Consider the following 18,774-nt stretch of genomic DNA (forward strand, 5'->3'; position numbering starts at 1 on the left):
TCAGGGATTGGTGTGCAGCCACTAATATGATTGTAAGATATTTCTCTATAACTCACTAACCTTGTGACGATCTGTTGTTTTCTATGATGATTTGCTTGCTATTACTCCCACCAATCTTCAGGGCATATAATGCAAACCCTGACAGGAAAACAAGTAAGGTGATCCTGCCCTCATTTGCATGTCAATGTCCCAGTGCAGTCTGACAGAATACGCATTTACAAAGCCCTAAGCCATCACTGCGCCAGGCTGAGCTGGACAAGGGTAAAAGGGCAGTCTGAGTAAAAGACAACCCTGCCCTCAAGAACTGCATGTTATCTTTTAGGAACAGTGAGAAAAACTACCATTAATTTCCCCTAAATGAGCTACGAAGGTTAGGCTGAAACCCAGTTGGCAATGACAGGTAATCCCCAAAATAGCCACAGAAAAATGTCTTTGATGATTCTGGATGTCTTTGGAAAAGTAAGCACCCAGCGATTTTTAAGAAAAGGATGACTCTCTGAGAACTGCACCTCACAGCAAATAGTGGATCTCATATGTGATAGTCTTTAAAGTCAACCCTTCCAGGTTGTATATACTTAAAGAGGAGAATACAAGAAAAAAAGATGACGTTTCTAAGCATGACGTGAATGAGAGAGAGCCTGGCTTGGAAATAATGGAAAAGTTGGGTTTTTTTTTTCCCCCAAAATGTAAACAGCTTTATTTCTTATTATAAAAGTAATACATACTCAATGCTTAAAAAAAAAAAAAAAAATACACCAAAGTGTAAAGTAAAACATACACAATCTTCCCATTCAGAGATCATCAGAACATTTTGTTTTTCTCCTTCTAGACTTCTTGAGGTATATATCTATTATCATTTACTTCTTTTTCAAATACGGGATATATTTTCAAACCACACATGCTGTTTGACACTCTTTCTCCCACACTTCCCCATATCATACTCATCATTAAACTAACATGGAATCCCAAAATCAAAGTCACAGAGCAGTCTTCTACAGGTACGGTCCCTGACATTGTAAGACCATGAAATAAGGAAAAAGACCCCCACGGTCCGTGACTGCTATTGGATTCTCCGTCTCCTCTGAGACCAGCCTGGGAACCGCAGGAGGTTTCTCAGCAGCCGGGGCTGCCTGCAGGGGAGGGCAGAGTTGATGGTCCCACAGCCCCCCAGGTTGTGGACCCCAGGTCTGTAGCATCACGTGCACGCTGAGGCCTCCGCCCTGAACACCTAATTCTGAACGCCCCACTGCCCACCTCAAAGCCTCTCAAGTGAACTTCAGTGGGAGTCTGCAGAAGAGCCCCTCAGCTCACAAGATCCTGGAGGACACACTCTCTGGCCCCTGCACCAGACTGCCCCGGACTCACAATCACTTGGCAATTAAGCTGTTTTGTTCACCATGTCACTTTCCCAAAGCACAGATTCATCACCCAGTTTAAACAGGAATACTTATATGCATGACCTCTTACAACTTTGAAGGGGCATAAAAGTAGCTTTGCTGAGGACAAGAATAAAAAGTTGTCCCAAAGACAAATTTTATCTACTTTACAATTTTGCTTTAAGGAATGTGGGGTCAAGGAGTGAGTACTACAACACCAGACAGTTTTACTGTGGGAACCAAGAGGGCAGATGTAACATGCTGATTAATGGTCCCAGTTATAGGAAAAAGGAAAAGAAAAAGGTGGCTGGAAAAAAAAAATTTAAATTTAAAGACGGTTGATATGAGGAAACAGTAATTTTCTCCCATATCTTGGCATGTAAAGGATAAACTAGGGAACTCCAATTTTCCTTAGCCAAACTGTAGTATGAGTACAAAAAGCTGTTGCAGTGTGCAGAAGATACCTCAGAACAGCCAAGGGCCCATAAAATAACATGTGAATGCGGTTCCTGTTTAAGTCCAGCAGGATGTAAGCTACAGTGAACACCACACTCAGAGGCAGGGGGAGAGGACACACAGCCTGGGACACAAATAACCAGGCTGGGCTAGAGGCGGAGCTGGAGCCTGAGAACAGGGACTTCTACCGTGTGACCCGACAACCTGCCCAGCAGCAGCCAGCCTCTGTACACAGCAGCAAAGGAGCGCGCACACCGGGCAGGGACTGATGCCAACTTCAGAAAGTACAAGACGCATTTAAATCACTGAGTTTATCTTATATAATCATTACTAGTAAATTCTTAGTGCTCTGTGATTTTCAGAATCTTATGATGAAAGTGACTGTGTGTACCCAAGTGTGACTGTGTGTACCCAAGTGTACACAGTATGTACAGCAGAAGACCACGTAGAAAAATTAAAGGGAAACATACCTGGGGCGCTGACCTACAGACGCAGTGCCAGAGGGGGTTTAGGGGGCTCCCTAAACAGAGCGCTCCGCATGAGACGAAAAGAACAGAGAACAGGGGCTTAGAAAGACGGAAAACAGTGAAACCAGAGCCCCTGGATCACCTCCTGGAGATGGACAATTTCACCCCAGTTGCACTTCAGGTCTTTCCCAGTGGTAAACTGTTTCATGAATGCTACTAGTGAAACTGTCCAAGGACAAAAGACGGGACTGAGGTAGCTTAGTCTTGAAGCTATTTAGGTTAGATACTAACCGCTGCTCAGCAAACCCCTTCACTTTGGGCTAAAGCTCATTATCCTATTGGGATCATTCACGTGTCAACATTTATTGCCTACTCTTTGCAAAGTACTGGTTAAACATGCAAGTACACGAAGAAGATACAGCCCTTGGCTTCTGGTCTATAAACCAGATAAGGAAATCAGTATCTACAACCATGGGATAAATGTCTGACATACAGCAATACTCAAAAACACTGTGGTGGTTGACTCTATGCTATAATAGAAGTGTGCACAAAAAAGTGGGGAGGGCGGGGGGCCCTTCCCAAAGGACATTCATCCCTTTGCCATAACATGGATGAACCTAAAAGTTCACGATTTTGTACACAGAAACCATCTCTTAAAGAATAAACAATCAGTGAATATCATTAACAGGCAGGAGCTACCAGAGTTCATGACACAAAAAGGGGAAGGGGAGTGACGGTCAGGAAAATGTTATCACTCATTTTACAATGAAGAGTATTTTAATTCTTGTCCTTAGAAACTATAAACACTATCATGATTTGGAAATGAGACTGTACCAAACGCCGGCCAGAGAAGAATCGTCCAGTCTACGGCTTCTCTTTTATCTGGTCACTCAAAAATATAATATTATCTGTAAAGAAGCCAAAGCAGAAATGTTATTTTCAGAACTCTTTCTCCACCTCACTTAATCATTCCCTTTTACCAGATACGTATTTTAGTGCTAGTCACCAAAGAGACTTTAGACAAATTCTCAAAATACTAGGTTCCTGCTGACAAGGGGACGACAGAGGATGAGATGGTTGGATGGCATCACCAACTCGATAGACATGCATTTGAGCAAGCTCCAGAATCGGTGATGGACGGGAAAGCCCAGTGAGCTGCAGTTCATGGGGCCGCAGAGTCGAATACGACTGAGCAAGTGAACTAACTGATGTTCTTAACAGGTATATGTGATAGGCATAATGGAGGTAAAAGCTGGGCTTTGACGGTTTATCAATAATTCAGACCTTGTGAGAAAAGGTGGGATACTTCTTGTCTTCCCTGAAGGTAGCAAAGGTCTTCTCAGTGGTAACTTTCTACAAAAGAGCTAGTCACACACTTTGATGCTTGCAACACTCAGACAGATGCCAGTAAACCAAGGAGCACATCCTAACACAGAAAAGGATCGTGGCATCACATACCACATGCTGGAGGGAAGGGGGAAGGACGGGGTTCAAAACGGCCCCATCAGGACAGACAGATCTATTTGTGTTTTTTAAGTCTGAACACTCATACAGAACACACGCTACTTTTAAATTTTAAAACAAAATGAGTTTTACACATTTATTCCTGGGAAATTTTCTAGTAATCAATATTTCAGAGGGAGCATTTTTATCCAAAAACATCAGACACTGCTCCTAAAAGGTTGCCCAGAAACAATTAGTTTAGAACAAGCAAAAGAAAAGAAGCAGTACCTTCTACATAATCCTGAAACACTGACATTCTTAAAACTTTAGAATTATCCAAAAAATGGTTACTATACAATAACTGAGTATTTGTTCATGACTACAGTCTTCTAAAACTAGAGTATTTTGGTACAGAATGGTTATTTCAGAAGAGATTATCCAAGTTGACATCACTATGTAAAAAGACAAGACTGCCACCTGCTGGTGGTTATTTTTAAGTTACACTGATTTCTAAGAGAAAAAAAACATAGCCTATAAAACAGATGAGCCAAATTATACTCTATTCCCTTCCATCCTAAGGGTACTAAAGACCTATTCATTTTACTGTTAGCCATAAACCTATGTTAATTGCTTAATCATCCATGCTGGTGAATAATAGTGACAAGAAGAAAATGGCAGATAATTTGAAATGTTTCTCTTTGACCTGGTCTATAAAACTTCACACAATTTAAATTTGAAATTTGCCCACACAATAGGTTTACAGTGGAAGATGAAAGTATTAAATGCTTCATAAATATGTCAACTATTTTATTAGAAAGCTTGATTTTCCACTGCTGAAACCACAGGCATAGCTTTATACCATACACAGGTCTGAAAAAAAATTTTTAAACAGTTAGATACCTCTGCAAGAATGAGCCAAGGAAGAACAGGGCAAGCAGGAAGCGATTTACTCAAGACACTCAAGAAATATGAAAGCAAACTGGTCAGAAAGAACCTTCTCTTAGGTTTAATAATGAGGGGAGGAAGATACCTATATTGGTTCTCAAGGTCAATATACTTTCAAGAAAGTAGTAAGAAAATATATGCTTATTATTTATAACAAATTATAATTTATCAATAAGGCATAGTAGTTAAGACATGAACTCTAGAACAAGTTCAAAGAGAAAAAGGAAAATCTGTCGGTTAGGAGACCTAAGTTGTCAGACTTTTAGCCTCCCAAATCTAAATTCTTTTTTTTTAAAATAAGACTTAGTGAAGTGAAGTCACTCAGTCGTGTCTGACTCTCTGCAACCCCATGGACTGTAGCCCACCAGGCTCCTCCCTCCATGGGATTCTCCAGGCAAGAGTACTGGAGTGGGGTGCCATTTCCTTCTCCAGGGGATCTTCCCAACCCAGGGATCGAACCCAGGTCTCCCGCATTGTGGGCAGACGCTTTAACCTCGGAGCCACCAGGGAAGCCCTAAATAAGACTTAAGATATATATAAACCATGTAATATAATGTATAGATTGCTGTACATGGAGCAATCAAAAAAATTTCAATACTATGACATCTAGTAAAAGATAAATTTAATAATGAGTTCTTAACACTAGCTCTGATAATAGCACTATAAAGAGGAATCCATACATTTCCGAGACACCTACTGAAATATTTATGGATGATACAATGTCTCAGATTCACTCAGAATGATCCAGGTGGGAGAAAGTAGGCCGGTGCATAGATGAAATATTGTTTGCCATCTGCTGATAACTGTTGAAGCTGCGTGACAGGAGCTTTTGTTTTTCACTCCTCTCTCCTTTTGTGTATGTTTGACATTTTCCATAATAAAAAGTTAATTTTTAAATATCTAATTTTGGCATATCTCAGAGGCTCATAAATAGCTCTTTCATTCTCATCTACTTAAGAAAATAAAGTTTCTTGAGTTTTATATCCATAAAAAAGAAAACAGAATGTCTAATAACTTTTATTTTAGCAATTAATCCAAAAGACAACAAAATGCATCATCTATCTCATTAAGACACATTTTCAATAAAATGTTACAGCTTTTGTACTTACATATTACAGTTGTTTTGGTCAATTATGTTCTAAAAACAACTGTAATGATAACCTATTCAAGGAGAAACCCAATATTCAGAGCCTCACTATCACAAAGTTTTTTAAAATATTTTAAAATTTCTATTTATGTATGTACTTTTGTTACATTTAACAAAATAAAATAATAAAATATTTTTGACTATACAATAGATTATATTAAGATACATTAAGATACACTTCTAAGGAGAAAATGGGATTGAAAAACAAGTTCAGAGAAAAGGGAATCATAAACTTTCCAAATGTCGAAGAGCTTGTATCTTTTTAATGATGATGGATACCAAATTGTTATGGTATTCAGATCCCTTAATACCTTTAAAAGCAACAATTTTATATTGAAAAAAACTCTTAATGTCAACTTAAACATGTTCAAAGGGGTATATATTGGTTTCAAAATTCTTGCAGAATTTTCAGAAAAGCTTGAACACTCTCCTCTAGAGGATATCTTCTTAACCTCCTTTAAGCTCTGTGCGTCCATGTTTCCATGTTGTTTTGTATTTTGTTTAATGAGAACAACAGGAGTTTAAAACAAAATCATCATGTTAAGTACCAAACAGGCTCTGAATGAAGCTGTACAAATGTCTGATGCCACTATTAGTTTAACTCTTCTTGGTACATGCTTTTCCATTTAGGCCATGTCCTTCAAAGAGTCAACAGTGCAATGGATAATTCTAAAGTTACTTGTGAACTAAAACTGTGAGTACAGAGATCGCTTTCTGAAAGAAGAGATATATATACACAGAAACTTAGAGCAGGCTCACAAACTCCACTCGGGATTCTCCTGGTGAGGTGCCTTACAATCTCATAAGCATCAGTACTAATAGCCTCAGGTAAGGCTGCAACATAGCCAAGCGTTCAAAGAAAAAAAAAAAATAGCGATTATCACAAGAGCCTTACCAGCTATAATTGTTGTTGCTTGTCGTCTGACATTATTTTTATCCGTATATTCACCATAGTCTACTTTCCCTTCCACATAAATTCGAGACCTGATAAAATAAAAATTACCAGTTTTAGTCTGGAGATTTCAATATGCTTTACAGCAGAGAGCCAGGTCAGAAAAGAGCAATGAGTATAGTCTTCAAGGATGAAATAGATAATCACACATACCACTTCTCAAAATTCAGAATTAAGAGCGCTAAAACAGTTTCCTGATGGTTAGGACGCCGCGCCTTCACTGCCTGATCCAGGAACTGAGATCCTGCAAGCCACGAGGCACAGGCAAAGAATAAGAGTACTGAACCATAAAGTACACGTGGACTTGCCTTGCCACACTGGAAAAAAGGATGTTTTCATCCTTTAGCTGCCTGTGACCCTTATGAAGTTTAAAAAAAAAAGTTTCAAGTTTTAATTAAAAAAAAAAAAAAGCAACCTTAAGACCCTGAAAATGAAGAGCATCATTTAAATCTCTATGATTGATTTCCAACATGTGATTTTTCTATCCCCTTTGACCCTGAATTATCTTAACAGATTCGTTGATTTTTTTTTCACTTATTTTTCAGTTCCTTTCTATAGTGAGGTTCATGAACTTACTCTCAAATGACTTTAGATTATTAAAATTCAAAATACAAGTTTTCAGCTTAGTATTATTTCACCCAGAGTTAATTACTAAGACTATTCTGCACTCTCTAAAAGGCTGAACTAGAAGACAAATGTAACGCCGACTTTAAAGGGTAGAAAATGGCCACAGTGGCACCAATTTCAGAATTTAACAGCACTGCTACTGCACAATACAGAAAGCAGACTAGTAAAACGACTGGGTGCCAAAGGGAACGGCCACACAGATTCACCAACCAGCAGGTGAAATCGATGCCTTTTCCTTGAAACGTCCTCTACATACCATACACACACGACAATGGAAGTTCATCTGAAGAAAAGGTATGCGATTATTAAAAAAACAGAAATTTTAATTATTGCTAAACTTATGTTTCATGAAATGTTTTATTTCTATAATACATTTCTAAACTATGACTACAGCTGCTGTTAAACACAACCTTTTGTCCTTCTGAGGGTTTGGAAAAGACACTTCTTATACATAATCCAAACATTTCAAAACGGAATTGCTAAGTTCATATAAAATTATCAAATATGAACTAACTGCCCTGAATTATCACCAGAATACCTCACTGCATCAGGCTCCCAACCTCCCAGACCCTCTGTCAAGCCACCACGTGATGCCAAGGACAAGACAGCCAGCATTGGGGTCGCTGGCCATGGTGGCCTGGGAACCCTCATGAGCACTGCTGCACCCGTGACAGGCACACGGCGCCCTCTGCCTTCTCTCTCACCTCATCAGTGCTGTTCAAGTTCACATCCTACTGTCCTAAGTTCTAAGTTCTTAAAAGGCTAAACCATGTTAAAACCTTTAAACTAGTCACATATGACACTACACATACAGTATTAAGCACTGAATAAATACCTCTTGGGCTAACCCAAAGTAATGAGTGGTACTTTATAAATAGAAGAGCTACAGACTCCATGAAAACACGCTCCTAGTTTGTATTTTAAACCATTCAACCTGTAAGCTCCCTCCTTCTTCAACTTACCCCTTTTTCACATACTGATACGCCACATCTCTGAGGCCCGGTCGGAACACTGAAATTCTATGCCATGTTGTCTTCTGACTGACATCACCTAAGTCACAAGAATCACAAGGACAGGGAATGTGGTTACAAATGCAAAGGACAACTGCAAAAGGACATAGTGTCCAGCTAAGCTACGCCATGGTTTCTAAGAGACAGGACAGAGTTAGGGAAGATCCTTTCCGAAAGTATTCTTAAAGTATCTAATTAGACAATTCACACTAAATAATGTCTATTTGCTGCGGATAAAACTAAAACCCCAGTCTTTTATACTCACCCATTTGGTAGGTTTCGTTTTCCCCTGATCGCCACATCTCATTTGTTGCTAGGGAAAATATCGTGACTGGGTTTTTTCCTTCTACCTGTCTCATGACAGGGTCCTGACCTACTCGACCGAGCAACTGCACGCGATTCAGAGCTGAAAAGCAATTTGTAGATAACATAAGACTGACAGAAATGTCCAGAAGAGGAACAGCTACAATCACTACTTCAACTTCAATCTCGGCATTAAGCAAAACCCAAGCACTAGAAGGTCAGAAAACAAGTGTGAGGAGCAAATAAAAAGAGGCTCAGGGGAAAAAACAGGACTGATAAGAAAGGAGAAACTATCCATAGAACCCCACAAAACAAGCATTAAGCTCTTTATCTAAATTCTTCTTTTCAGTTCAGTCACTCAGTCGTGTCCAACTCTTTGCGACCTCATGACTGCAGCACACCAGGCTTCCCTGTCCATCACAAACTCACGAAGCTTGCTCAAACTCAAGTCCATCGAGTCAGTGATGCCATTCAACCATCTCATCCTCTGTTGTCCCCTTTGCCTCCTGCCACCAATCTTTCCCAGCACCAGGGTCTTTTCCAATGAGTCAGTTCTTCGCATCAGGTGGCCAAAATATTGGAGTTTCAGCTTCAGCATCAGTCCTTCCAATGAATATTCAGGACTGATTTCCTTTAGGATGGACTGGTTTGATCTCCTTACTATCCAAGGGACTCTCAAGAGTCTTCTCCAACACCACAGTTCAAAACCATCAATTCATCTTTTAAATACCTTTTAAAAAAATTTTTAAACTGTTTGTATGGTTAAAAGAACAAAATTGAGATCTGAAAATCTTTATAAATACAGGGACTATTTCTGTGAAACAATCACTTTTCACAAACGTTCACGGCTTCAGCCAACTAGCACACAGCCTTGGATGTCTTAGATAACCAAAAAGGACCAAAGGAATTTCTTTGGCAGGAAAGCGACAATAAGAGTGGGTAAAAAGTGTATGATAAGGGAAGAAGAACCAGGTTTACAGAAGGCTCCTGCAGCCTGATAGGAAGAGATAAGAAGCCAAGGACAGAGAGGCAGATATGAACCAAAAGCATGACGGTTAACAGAGTATAACCCCATGGATGCACCTCTTCTGCAACGTATCTGAGAACATGAGCACATTGCTGTAAAAACTGGAAATCAGCTACTACTTACATCTTTCAAGAACCAAACTGCTAGCTACTTCAGACTCATGCCTTACAAACTGACGAAGTACCTAAAGTGGAACAAATGAGTAAAACAGCGTTAGTACAGGGGCAAAGGCAAGTGTAAACAGAAGACCCGTTCACACCTGGTCACCACCCAGTCAGCAGCCCCTAAGGCACACACCCACACAAGAGAGGTGCACCCATCACAGTGCCAGGCATGTATGCATGCTCAGTGGCTTCAGTCACGTCCAACTCTATGCAAACCTATGGACTATAGCCTGCCAGGCTCCCCTGTCCATGGGATTCTCTAGGCAAGAATACTAGAGTGGGTTTCCATGCCCTCCTCCAGGGGATCTTTCCAACCCAGGGACTGAACCCACATCTCCTGCATCTCCTGCATTGCAGGGAGATTCTTTACCACTGAACCACTGGGGAAACCCCACAGCCAGGAGGACCACACACAGGGGCAGCCTCCTGCAGAAGCCCACAGGCACAAAGAAGGCTCGGGGAGTCCACAAGAGTCCATTCCCAGGCCTCTCTGGTGCTTCCGGAGAAGGCAATGGCACCCCACTCCAGTACTCTTGCCTGGAAAATCCCATGGACGGAGGAGCCTGGAAGGCTACAGTCCATGGGGTCGCTAAGAGTCAAACGCGACTGAGCGACTTCACTTTCACTTTTCACTTTCATGCATTGAAGAAGGACATGGCAACCCACTCCAGTGTTCTTGCCTGGAGAATCCCAGCCTGGTGGGCTGCCGTCTCTGGGGTCGCACAGAGTCGGACACGACTGAAGCGACTTAGCAGCAGCAGCATGGTGCTTCTGTGCTTGCACACAAAACGGTAAACAACATATGTTGGAAAAATTGGTGCTTCTGACAGTCCCAAGGAAAAAATTTAAGATAAACAAACATGATTCTTTGATTAAGTACAAAAATAGGACTGTTCAAATCAGTCTATCAGAGAAAGACAGTCGCTGCCATGTAACAGTAGCACTCAGTGATAACCAAAGCCATCATTACTGAAAGGGCTTCCCAGATAGCGCAGTGGTAAAGACTGCCTGCCAAATGCAAGAGACAAAGGTTCGATTCCTGGGTCGAGAAGACCCCCTGGAGAAGGAAATGGCAACCCACTCCGTATCTTGTCTGGAAAATTCTACAGACAGAGGAGCTTGGCAAGCTATAGTCCATAGTAGTTCATCATTAATGAATACTAGGTAAGTGCTTTGTCTCTTATCAATTAATCCTCAGAATAAACCTATAAACTATGTAAAATTACCACCACTTTACAGATGACAAAAATGAAGTTCAGAGACAGAGTGAGTAACTTGCCCAAAATCCTACAGGAAAGAAGTGGCAAGTCACAGCTGGAACTCAGGGTCCCCAACCGCAAGGCTGCTGGCTTTCCCACTGCCCTTTGCTGCCTCTGTTCAAGGGCTACTGCCAAGATTTGAGTACACATTACTGAGAACATTACTGGATTCAGAGAGCTAACCATTATATCAGAGAAACATGTGTCCAGAAGTGGCACTGTTAACATACAGTAGGTATCTACCAATGGAAACAACAGCCATTCCAGGGTACTTTTGGCTGTGGAATCCCAGCACCACGCTTGGGGGCAGAAGGTGGGTAGAAAAATAAAAATATGAGTTCAGTTCAGTTCAGTTCAGTCGCTCAGTCGTGTCCGACTCTTTGCAACCCCATGAATTGCAGCATGCCAGGCCTCCCTGTCCATCAACAACTCCCGGAGTTCACTCAGACTCACATCCATCAAGTCAGTGATGCCATCCAGCCATCTCATCCTCTGTTGTCCCCTTCTCCTCCTGCTCCCAATCCCTCCCAGCGTCAGAGTCTTTTCCAATGAGTCAACTCTTCGCATGAGGTGGCCAAAATATGAGTTACCACATACTAAAGAATCAACCTGCTAACTGGTACCTATGTCATGATTCTAGAAATGTACTAACCTGATGCTCAGATGAGCCAGAGCTCACATGTTTTATGGAATAATAATCTGTCCCACTGGGGGCACACAAAAATCAAGACCTACCAGAGAAGCAAAAATAGGGAATGAATTATTTAACTGGGATAATTTTTTAAAACTAAACTTTTAACCCTTTTATATATGGTATTAAATTTACCTTAATACTGTAGAATTGTGTATTAAGACACGAGAAACTTTTCCACGTTTCAACACATTAAAAGGTATATATTTTAAAAGTATGTATAAGTTAAAACAGGGATCCAAGGATATAGAGCCAATTCTGCAGCAGAGTGGAGGAGACCTGAACAGGTTCCACTGAGGAAATGATTCTTCCTTAACAAGATGGAGTTATGAGAGGTGTTATAAAGGAGAATCTATACAACTCGGTGCCCAAATGAGGTAAGTGAGGAAAAGCGGGTCTAGGCTGACTCAAGGCTGGCTAGACTGACTGAAGAGATTAGGTGAGGAGCCTGACTGGGTGAAATGAGGAGTTCTGAACACAGTTCATCTGTAGAGTTGCTGAGACTTGACCTGCTCTCCTCAGCAGGGAGATGGCGTGTGGTGGGGGAGGCAGACTGACAACAAAAGCAGCAGGTGGTCAGAAAACAAACCACGTGATTTAAAAAAAAAAGCTGAAACAATTCTCATAGACTTTAGATCAATAAGGACTTTAAATGCTAACTGCTCTACACACAAGTAACACGTTTTAAAAAGTTAACTACTCTCATCATATATGTGAGTAAACTAGAAACGTTTTGTTTTTGCTTTAATGAACACTATTTATTCAAGTGGTAAAGAATCTGCATGCCAATGCAGAAGATGCCAGAGATGCGGTTCGATCCCCGGGTCGGGAAGATCCCCTGGAGCAGGAAATGGCCACCCATTCCAGTACTCTTGCCTGGAGAAGCCCAAGGGCAGAGAAGCCTGGTGGGCTACAGTCTATGGGGGTCGCAAAGAGTCAGAAACGGCTGAGCTTGCAATCTACCACCAAAATCTGTCCCCAACCCTCATATCAACTAAGTACACATAAGACAGGTGGGCTCAAATGACTTCTGCCTCTGCAGGCAAAACCCTAAAGAAATGTGATCGCCATGGTTTATAATAACACATCTCAACATTAACATGGAGAAGTGATTACCTGTACTACAGGTCTTCGAAACATGGCTTCTACTCTCTCTTCTTCCAATCTAATCTTTAGTCTTTTCCTGAAGAAAAAGAGATTATATCCTATAGCAAGAACACGATTTCACTGAAGTCCTAAATTCCTAACGGCATTCAGGGCTTTTACGCAACGAACCTTGAGACCGTAACATATTACGCCCCTGCACATTAGACAAGGATCCTCTCCCACTCCCCAAAATCTCTCGCACCTTTCCGGTTTTTTTTTTTTTTTGGTCCCCCTTAACTTCCTCTTCTTTTAACCCATACAAAAATTCTGATTCTACCCCCATTTCTATTCCACTGTTTTCCCAAATTCAGTTAAAACGCAAGTTCCCTTCTGGCAGGGATTTCTGCTTCATTTCTTCACTGTTACACCCAATACTTCTAAAACAGCTCCTAAGACAAAGAGCTCAGCAAATACTAAAATGTTATCATGGCGCTTCAATCTGGAACGTGCTGCCGCAAACATTACTGCCTCCAATCCCGTTTGCAAAGAACAAGGCCATCCCTGGGCTTCGCCGTCTCACCGGTGAAATGTGCGGGCGCCCTTGCTCAAACCCGACGCTCCCAACCAACAATGTATAGGGCCTGGGAGGTGAGACGAAACCACAGAGTCCTCCGCGCGAGAAGAGGAGGTCTATACGCCGACAAAGCAATACGCACACCTAACGCAGGACTGCGGCCTTACGCCCTTTCTCCCGCCCTCACCTGAGACTCTGGTCCGCACAGCCTCCAGGCAGGGAATCGCTTCCGGGTGCTGCCGGGACTCAAGGCTCGCGAGAAGGAAGAATCGGAAAGTCCTCTGAGTGCATCGTGAAAATGCAGCCAGCCGGCGCTGCGGGAAACACGCCCCCTTAACGCGGTAGTTCCGGGAGCCTCCTTCCGGGCGGGAGCAATATATCAACACTGCCTATTGGCGCGCTAACCTGATTTTAACTTTGTAATGAAATGAAATTACTGTATTTGAAGAGTTTCCGAGGTCCGCCCAGGACTCGGCAACGTGAGCGAAACAAAGGATAGCTGTGCCTCTGGAAAAACTAGAAAGGATCAAGCCTCCAAAAACAAGAAGAAAAAAACAGTAACAAATAAAAATAAAACAGAAAAAGGAATGGGGAAAGAGCCGAAAGTGCAAAATTTAAGGGTCACAAAAAAAAGGGGGGGGGTATCAAAATAAATATTAGTGCAATATTTTAAAGTCAGAATTAAGGAACAAATCCGTGAATTAAAATATAACTTGTATTAAATACAGTATATAAGCCAAGTAGATTCCTAAGGCACCAGGAAAAACGTGCACGCCTATGTACATGTTATGTATTTGAACATTTTTTCCCCAGAACATTAAAGTACTTGAAGAAATATTGAATATTTAAAAATTAGGTGTATTAAAACTCACAACACTGTTATTTTTTAACGCCAAAAACAAAATTATAATTTTACCTTGATTGGAAGTATAACAACTGATAATATTTTCAAAAGCCTTTGCTTACCTTATTTCCAACTGCAAGAATTTCCATCTCTGATAATTTTTCTCGAGGAAGTGGCATTCTTAATTAACTTAAGCTTACCGATCTTGCCTTTATTTAGAATTCATTGTGGATTTCATTCATTTTAATAATTTTAAAATGAAGCATTAGTCTTGAATGCTGGGTTTCCTAGCCATCCCTTAAATTTTGTCTTGTGCCCGCTAATCCTGGCCTTGTTGACAGAGGGGAAAGAAGGAAGACAGATTGCAGAATACAGGCTGGGGGGCACCTCCCCGGGCCTCTCCATCATCTGGTCCTGGCACTGTCCAACTTCTGGAAAAGGTACAGCCACATCATCCTAATCAGCAAATCTCCTCAGAACCTTACTTAAAACTCTTCAACGGCCCATTTTTGCCCTAAAAGGAAAAAATATCAACTATTTCATGTGGTTTCCAACACATACCTTAACCCAGTCTTAATAGTATGACTTCCTAGTTGATATATTTCATGATGCTTACCTGTTTTACTTCTACCTTCAACATGTTCTGTCCTGGAAACATACCATGTTAATTGCCTTCAGGCCTTGCTCAGACACTAATCATCCTACATGCCCCAGTTTACTACTGTAACTTGCCCTCTGATGATTTCCTATTTTAAAATCCTACTTTCACTTGAGCTGTTGAGTCAAGTGAAAAACCAGATTCATCCTTTCCTTCAAAGCCAGTTTCCCTCTTCTAAGTGCCTTGTGTGTTTTAATGGTGCCAAAATTCTGCCAGACCTGAACTTGAAATCACCTTTGAAACTTCTTCCTGATCACCCACATTTGCTCATCCACATCCAATCACTTGGCCTTAAAAGTTCTTTATTAGGCCTCAAATCACTCCCTCTTTCTTTCTGTTCACAAACACTTTGGAGAAAGGAATGTGGAAAAGTTTATTTTTAAAAAAAAAGGCAGAAAGCACTGTGCAAATTGAAAGTCACATGCAAAACTTTATGAATAATATCTTAGTGGGGAATCTGGGCTAATCTGAATTCTCTCTCAGATGGGAATTATCAATTCACATTCTTTGTTGGCTGGAGAAAGTTGCAAGTGCTGTCTTCTTTGACAAAGAAAATCATATTAAGATGTATGATATCATGGCAGAATAGAGTTAAAACATCTTCTGTTATCAAATAGATCCTCCTTCCCAACATGGCAGACACTTCAGTGTTGCTTTGCTCTGTCTTCATCATCAGAAGAGTTCTTTCCTGTAATTTCAAAATTCTTTATGCAAATCATCCTTCGTTTTCCCATTTCACTTTCTTTACACCCTAAGTCTTATCTTGTATTAAAATTTAAATGCCCATGAAGGTGCCTCCTCTTCTGCATTGACTGTGAGCTCTTAGAGAACAGGGACCTTCTTGTGAATATCCAGTCAGCAGTTGTGCTTTAAACAAGAGTAGACCACAGGCGAGAACAAATAAATAGAACACAGAAGGATACTCAAATAGGCCTGAAATAAGAAAATTTAAAAAAATAATAATCTGGAAGAGTAGCTGAAAAAAATTTATTAAACATACTGCTTTTGCAAGAAATCTACAGTTTGCATTTTGGTGAGGAATTCCTGAAACCTCTTCATGATGTGCAGAGACCTACACCCACTCTTTAACATAATCATAAGCTTTTTCTGTAGTTCATCCGTGGACCCAGAAAGGAAGGACCTTCCCAATACTGAGAAGTGGTGAAAGCATTGTGCCTTTAGTCAGCTACCGTTACCGCTGGTCTTAGTGGAATAATTCAGGGCTTTCATCCTTTGCAAAGCTAGCTGAGAAAGAGACAAGTCTACAGTGTATGCCCAAGGCCACAGAGCTATCTTTGGCCTTGCCTTTTTTTCCCCCCCTAAATTAAAAGAAAGTCTCAGCTGTAGGTATCAACTGGTAGAAACCATGGTTGGCAATGCTTTCTCACAGATAGGAAGCTTTGGACAATTCCAATGCTGTACAAGTACACTTTTTATATATTTTAATCAAAGTTTTCACTTTGCTCTTAAATCAGTTTTTCCTGAAGCCTCATAATAACTGTTGGAAAAAAATTACAGCACTTATTACCTAACCTGATTACTAGCTTCTATTTTACAGTGATTCAAATCTACTTTAGCAATACTCTATAGTTAATCATGGCTACTTTTTGTTGAATTTCAAAAAACCTAACAATTTTTATGCAATTAAAGATTGACATAATGGTTCATACAGAGATTTTTTAAACCTAACTGTTCAGGCCAAAATATTGACATTTATCTTTTAGTGTTCATCTTTCTACAGCTTTTAGATAAACAGCTTCTAGGAATTGGTAGATACATTGGTGGTTTAGTCACTCAGTTGTGTCAATTCTTTGCAACCCTATGGGCTGTTGCCTGCAAGGCTCCCCTGTCCTTGGGGTTTTCCAGGCAAGAATACTGGAGTAGGTTGCCATTTTATTCTCCAGAGGAACTTCCCAACCCAGGGATCAAACTCTGGACTCCTGTATTGCAGGCAGTCTCCTGCATTGCATGTGTATTCTTTACTGACTGAGCCACCAGAGAAGCCTCAGGAAAGCCCAGTAGTATTTCTTTATAAGGTTTCTTAAACTCAAGATGATCTGTTGGCACCTGATTGTCAGTGTTCATATTTAAGGAACAGAACTTCATGCCTGAGGATGGAGCTTCTCACTGAGGCCAGGGGTCAACTTCCAACTGAAATGGAAGAGATTAAGCCCTGAGCCCAGAGAAGACCCAGTCCGTGTCATGTGCAGTGTCTATGCAGCTTCTTGCTCTTCTGGTGACTTCCTGCTACCGTGGAGCGCAGCAGAGAGAGGGAGGGAGGGAGGGAAACCAACAGTCTGGCATCAGATCCATTCAGGTGCTAGAAGAGGCTCTGAAGAACACTGTAGAGAAGGGGTCACAGGCCCTAGTAATAGTTGTCAGTGTCTTCCCTGGTGGCTCAGCTGGTAAAGAACCCGCCTACAATGCGGGAGACCTGGGTTCGACCCCTGGTTGGGAAGATCCCTGGAGAAGGGAAAGTCTACCCACTCCAGTATTCTGGCCTGGAGAATTCCATGGACCGTATAGTCCATGGGATCGCAAAGAGTGGACACGACTGAGCCACTTTCACTTCACTTGAAGAAGACAGGTGTAGCCACAGAACTTGGGGCTACATATTGCTTGTGCTCAGTTGCTCAGTCATGTCCAACTCTTTGCAACCCTTTTGACTGCAGCTTACCGGATTCCTCTGTCCATGGAATTTTCCAGGCAAGAATACTGGAGTGGGTTGCCATTTCCTCCTCCAGGGCATCTTCCCAACCCAGGGATCAAACACTGGTCTCCTGTGTCTCCTGCATTGGCAGGTGGATGCTTTACCACTGCGCCACCTGGGAAGTCCAATACATTGCTTACTCAATAATATACCTGTTTATAAATCACAAAGTGTGGTTGACCTTGCACTATACTGCAAGGGACATGGCTATTGTCAGGGAGGCAAGACATAAATTCAATTTGAAAACCTAAATATCAACTATATTCCAATATATTTTAAAAATAAATAAAAATAAAATACACAAGTGTATACAGAAAAAAATTTTGAATAAAGACTAATTTTTTAAAATGTCAATGGGCAGTACAGAGCACTATATCTCATTTAATTGCAGGGAAGAAATTGCTACTCCAAAACATAAGAATGATGTGATGATTTGTTCACTGGTTTATTCAATTTTTAAAACTTAATTTGCTTTTAAAAATTAAGGGAAAGAAGAAAATAAGGTAGCCAAAAAGCCTATAAGCCACAACAGGAGTAACATCATTAAAAGACACAACTAGTTGTTCTCAAATGCTTTTGTGACCAACATGATTTTGGGTCATAGCCTGGCCATTATTAGCTGTGAAGGCTGTGAAACTGAACCTTAAAGCCAAGGGCTGTTAGCCCCAGCCTACTCAATTCTCTCTCCTACCTACTGTGGTTTCCAACATGCATTTCTCAGTCTTTGTTAGTTACATATTTACAAAGAAGAGTGCTTTATTCCTATTTGGCTTTGGACAAGATTTAAAAAAAAAAACTTTATTTACAAATGTTCTATTTCCTTTGAATATATATACAGAGTAAAGGATTTGGATAAAATAGGATAAAATCACAGGAATCAAAGCCAACTTTTCATAAAATCCAGGAGAAATTAGTAACACTCAGAAAAATCAAAATCCATTATAACAGTTACAAGAGAATCAAAGCAAATAGATTGGGGGACAACAAACCACATCAGATTTCCCTCAAACCCTCTAGCCAGTGTTTTTGTTCCAT

At 40.9% G+C, this 18,774-nt stretch overlaps 1 protein-coding gene across 2 annotated transcripts; it reads right to left on the reverse strand.

The window, feature by feature from the left end:
• Positions 1-2,812: 2,812 nt before the first annotated feature.
• On the reverse strand, positions 2,813-13,801 carry SSBP1 (single stranded DNA binding protein 1). 2 transcript variants are annotated; one of them, XM_005901067.2, is made up of 7 exons: positions 13,715-13,801; positions 12,984-13,050; positions 9,877-9,937; positions 8,689-8,829; positions 8,376-8,463; positions 6,730-6,818; positions 2,813-3,207 (listed from the first exon to the last, which is right to left on the reverse strand). In XM_005901067.2, the coding sequence occupies exons 2-7, from the start codon at positions 13,005-13,007 to the stop codon at positions 3,164-3,166; spliced, it is 447 nt and encodes a 148-aa protein (XP_005901129.1). In that variant the 5' UTR covers positions 13,008-13,050; positions 13,715-13,801; the 3' UTR covers positions 2,813-3,163. The 2 variants fall into 2 exon arrangements, with proteins under 2 accessions (XP_005901129.1, XP_070225265.1); XM_070369164.1 differs by lacking the exon at positions 13,715-13,801 and adding an exon at positions 13,534-13,708.
• Between the last annotated feature and the right edge of the window lie 4,973 nt (positions 13,802-18,774).

Source organism: Bos mutus, chromosome 4, assembly GCF_027580195.1.
Source record: "Bos mutus isolate GX-2022 chromosome 4, NWIPB_WYAK_1.1, whole genome shotgun sequence".
In the NCBI taxonomy this organism is placed as follows: Eukaryota; Metazoa; Chordata; class Mammalia; order Artiodactyla; family Bovidae; genus Bos; species Bos mutus.

Bases quoted from the DNA above. Each gene is read 5' to 3' on its own strand.
- SSBP1 (XM_005901067.2), bottom strand. From the start codon at position 13,007: ATGTTTCGAAGACCTGTAGTACAG. The intron at 8,830-9,876 runs GTAAGTAGTAGC...ATTGCTTTTCAG, and splicing joins CAGTTTGGTTCTTGAAAGAT to CTCTGAATCGCGTGCAGTTG. The intron at 6,819-8,375 runs GTAAGTTGAAGA...TTATTTTATCAG, and splicing joins TATCAGTATGTGAAAAAGGG to GTCTCGAATTTATGTGGAAG.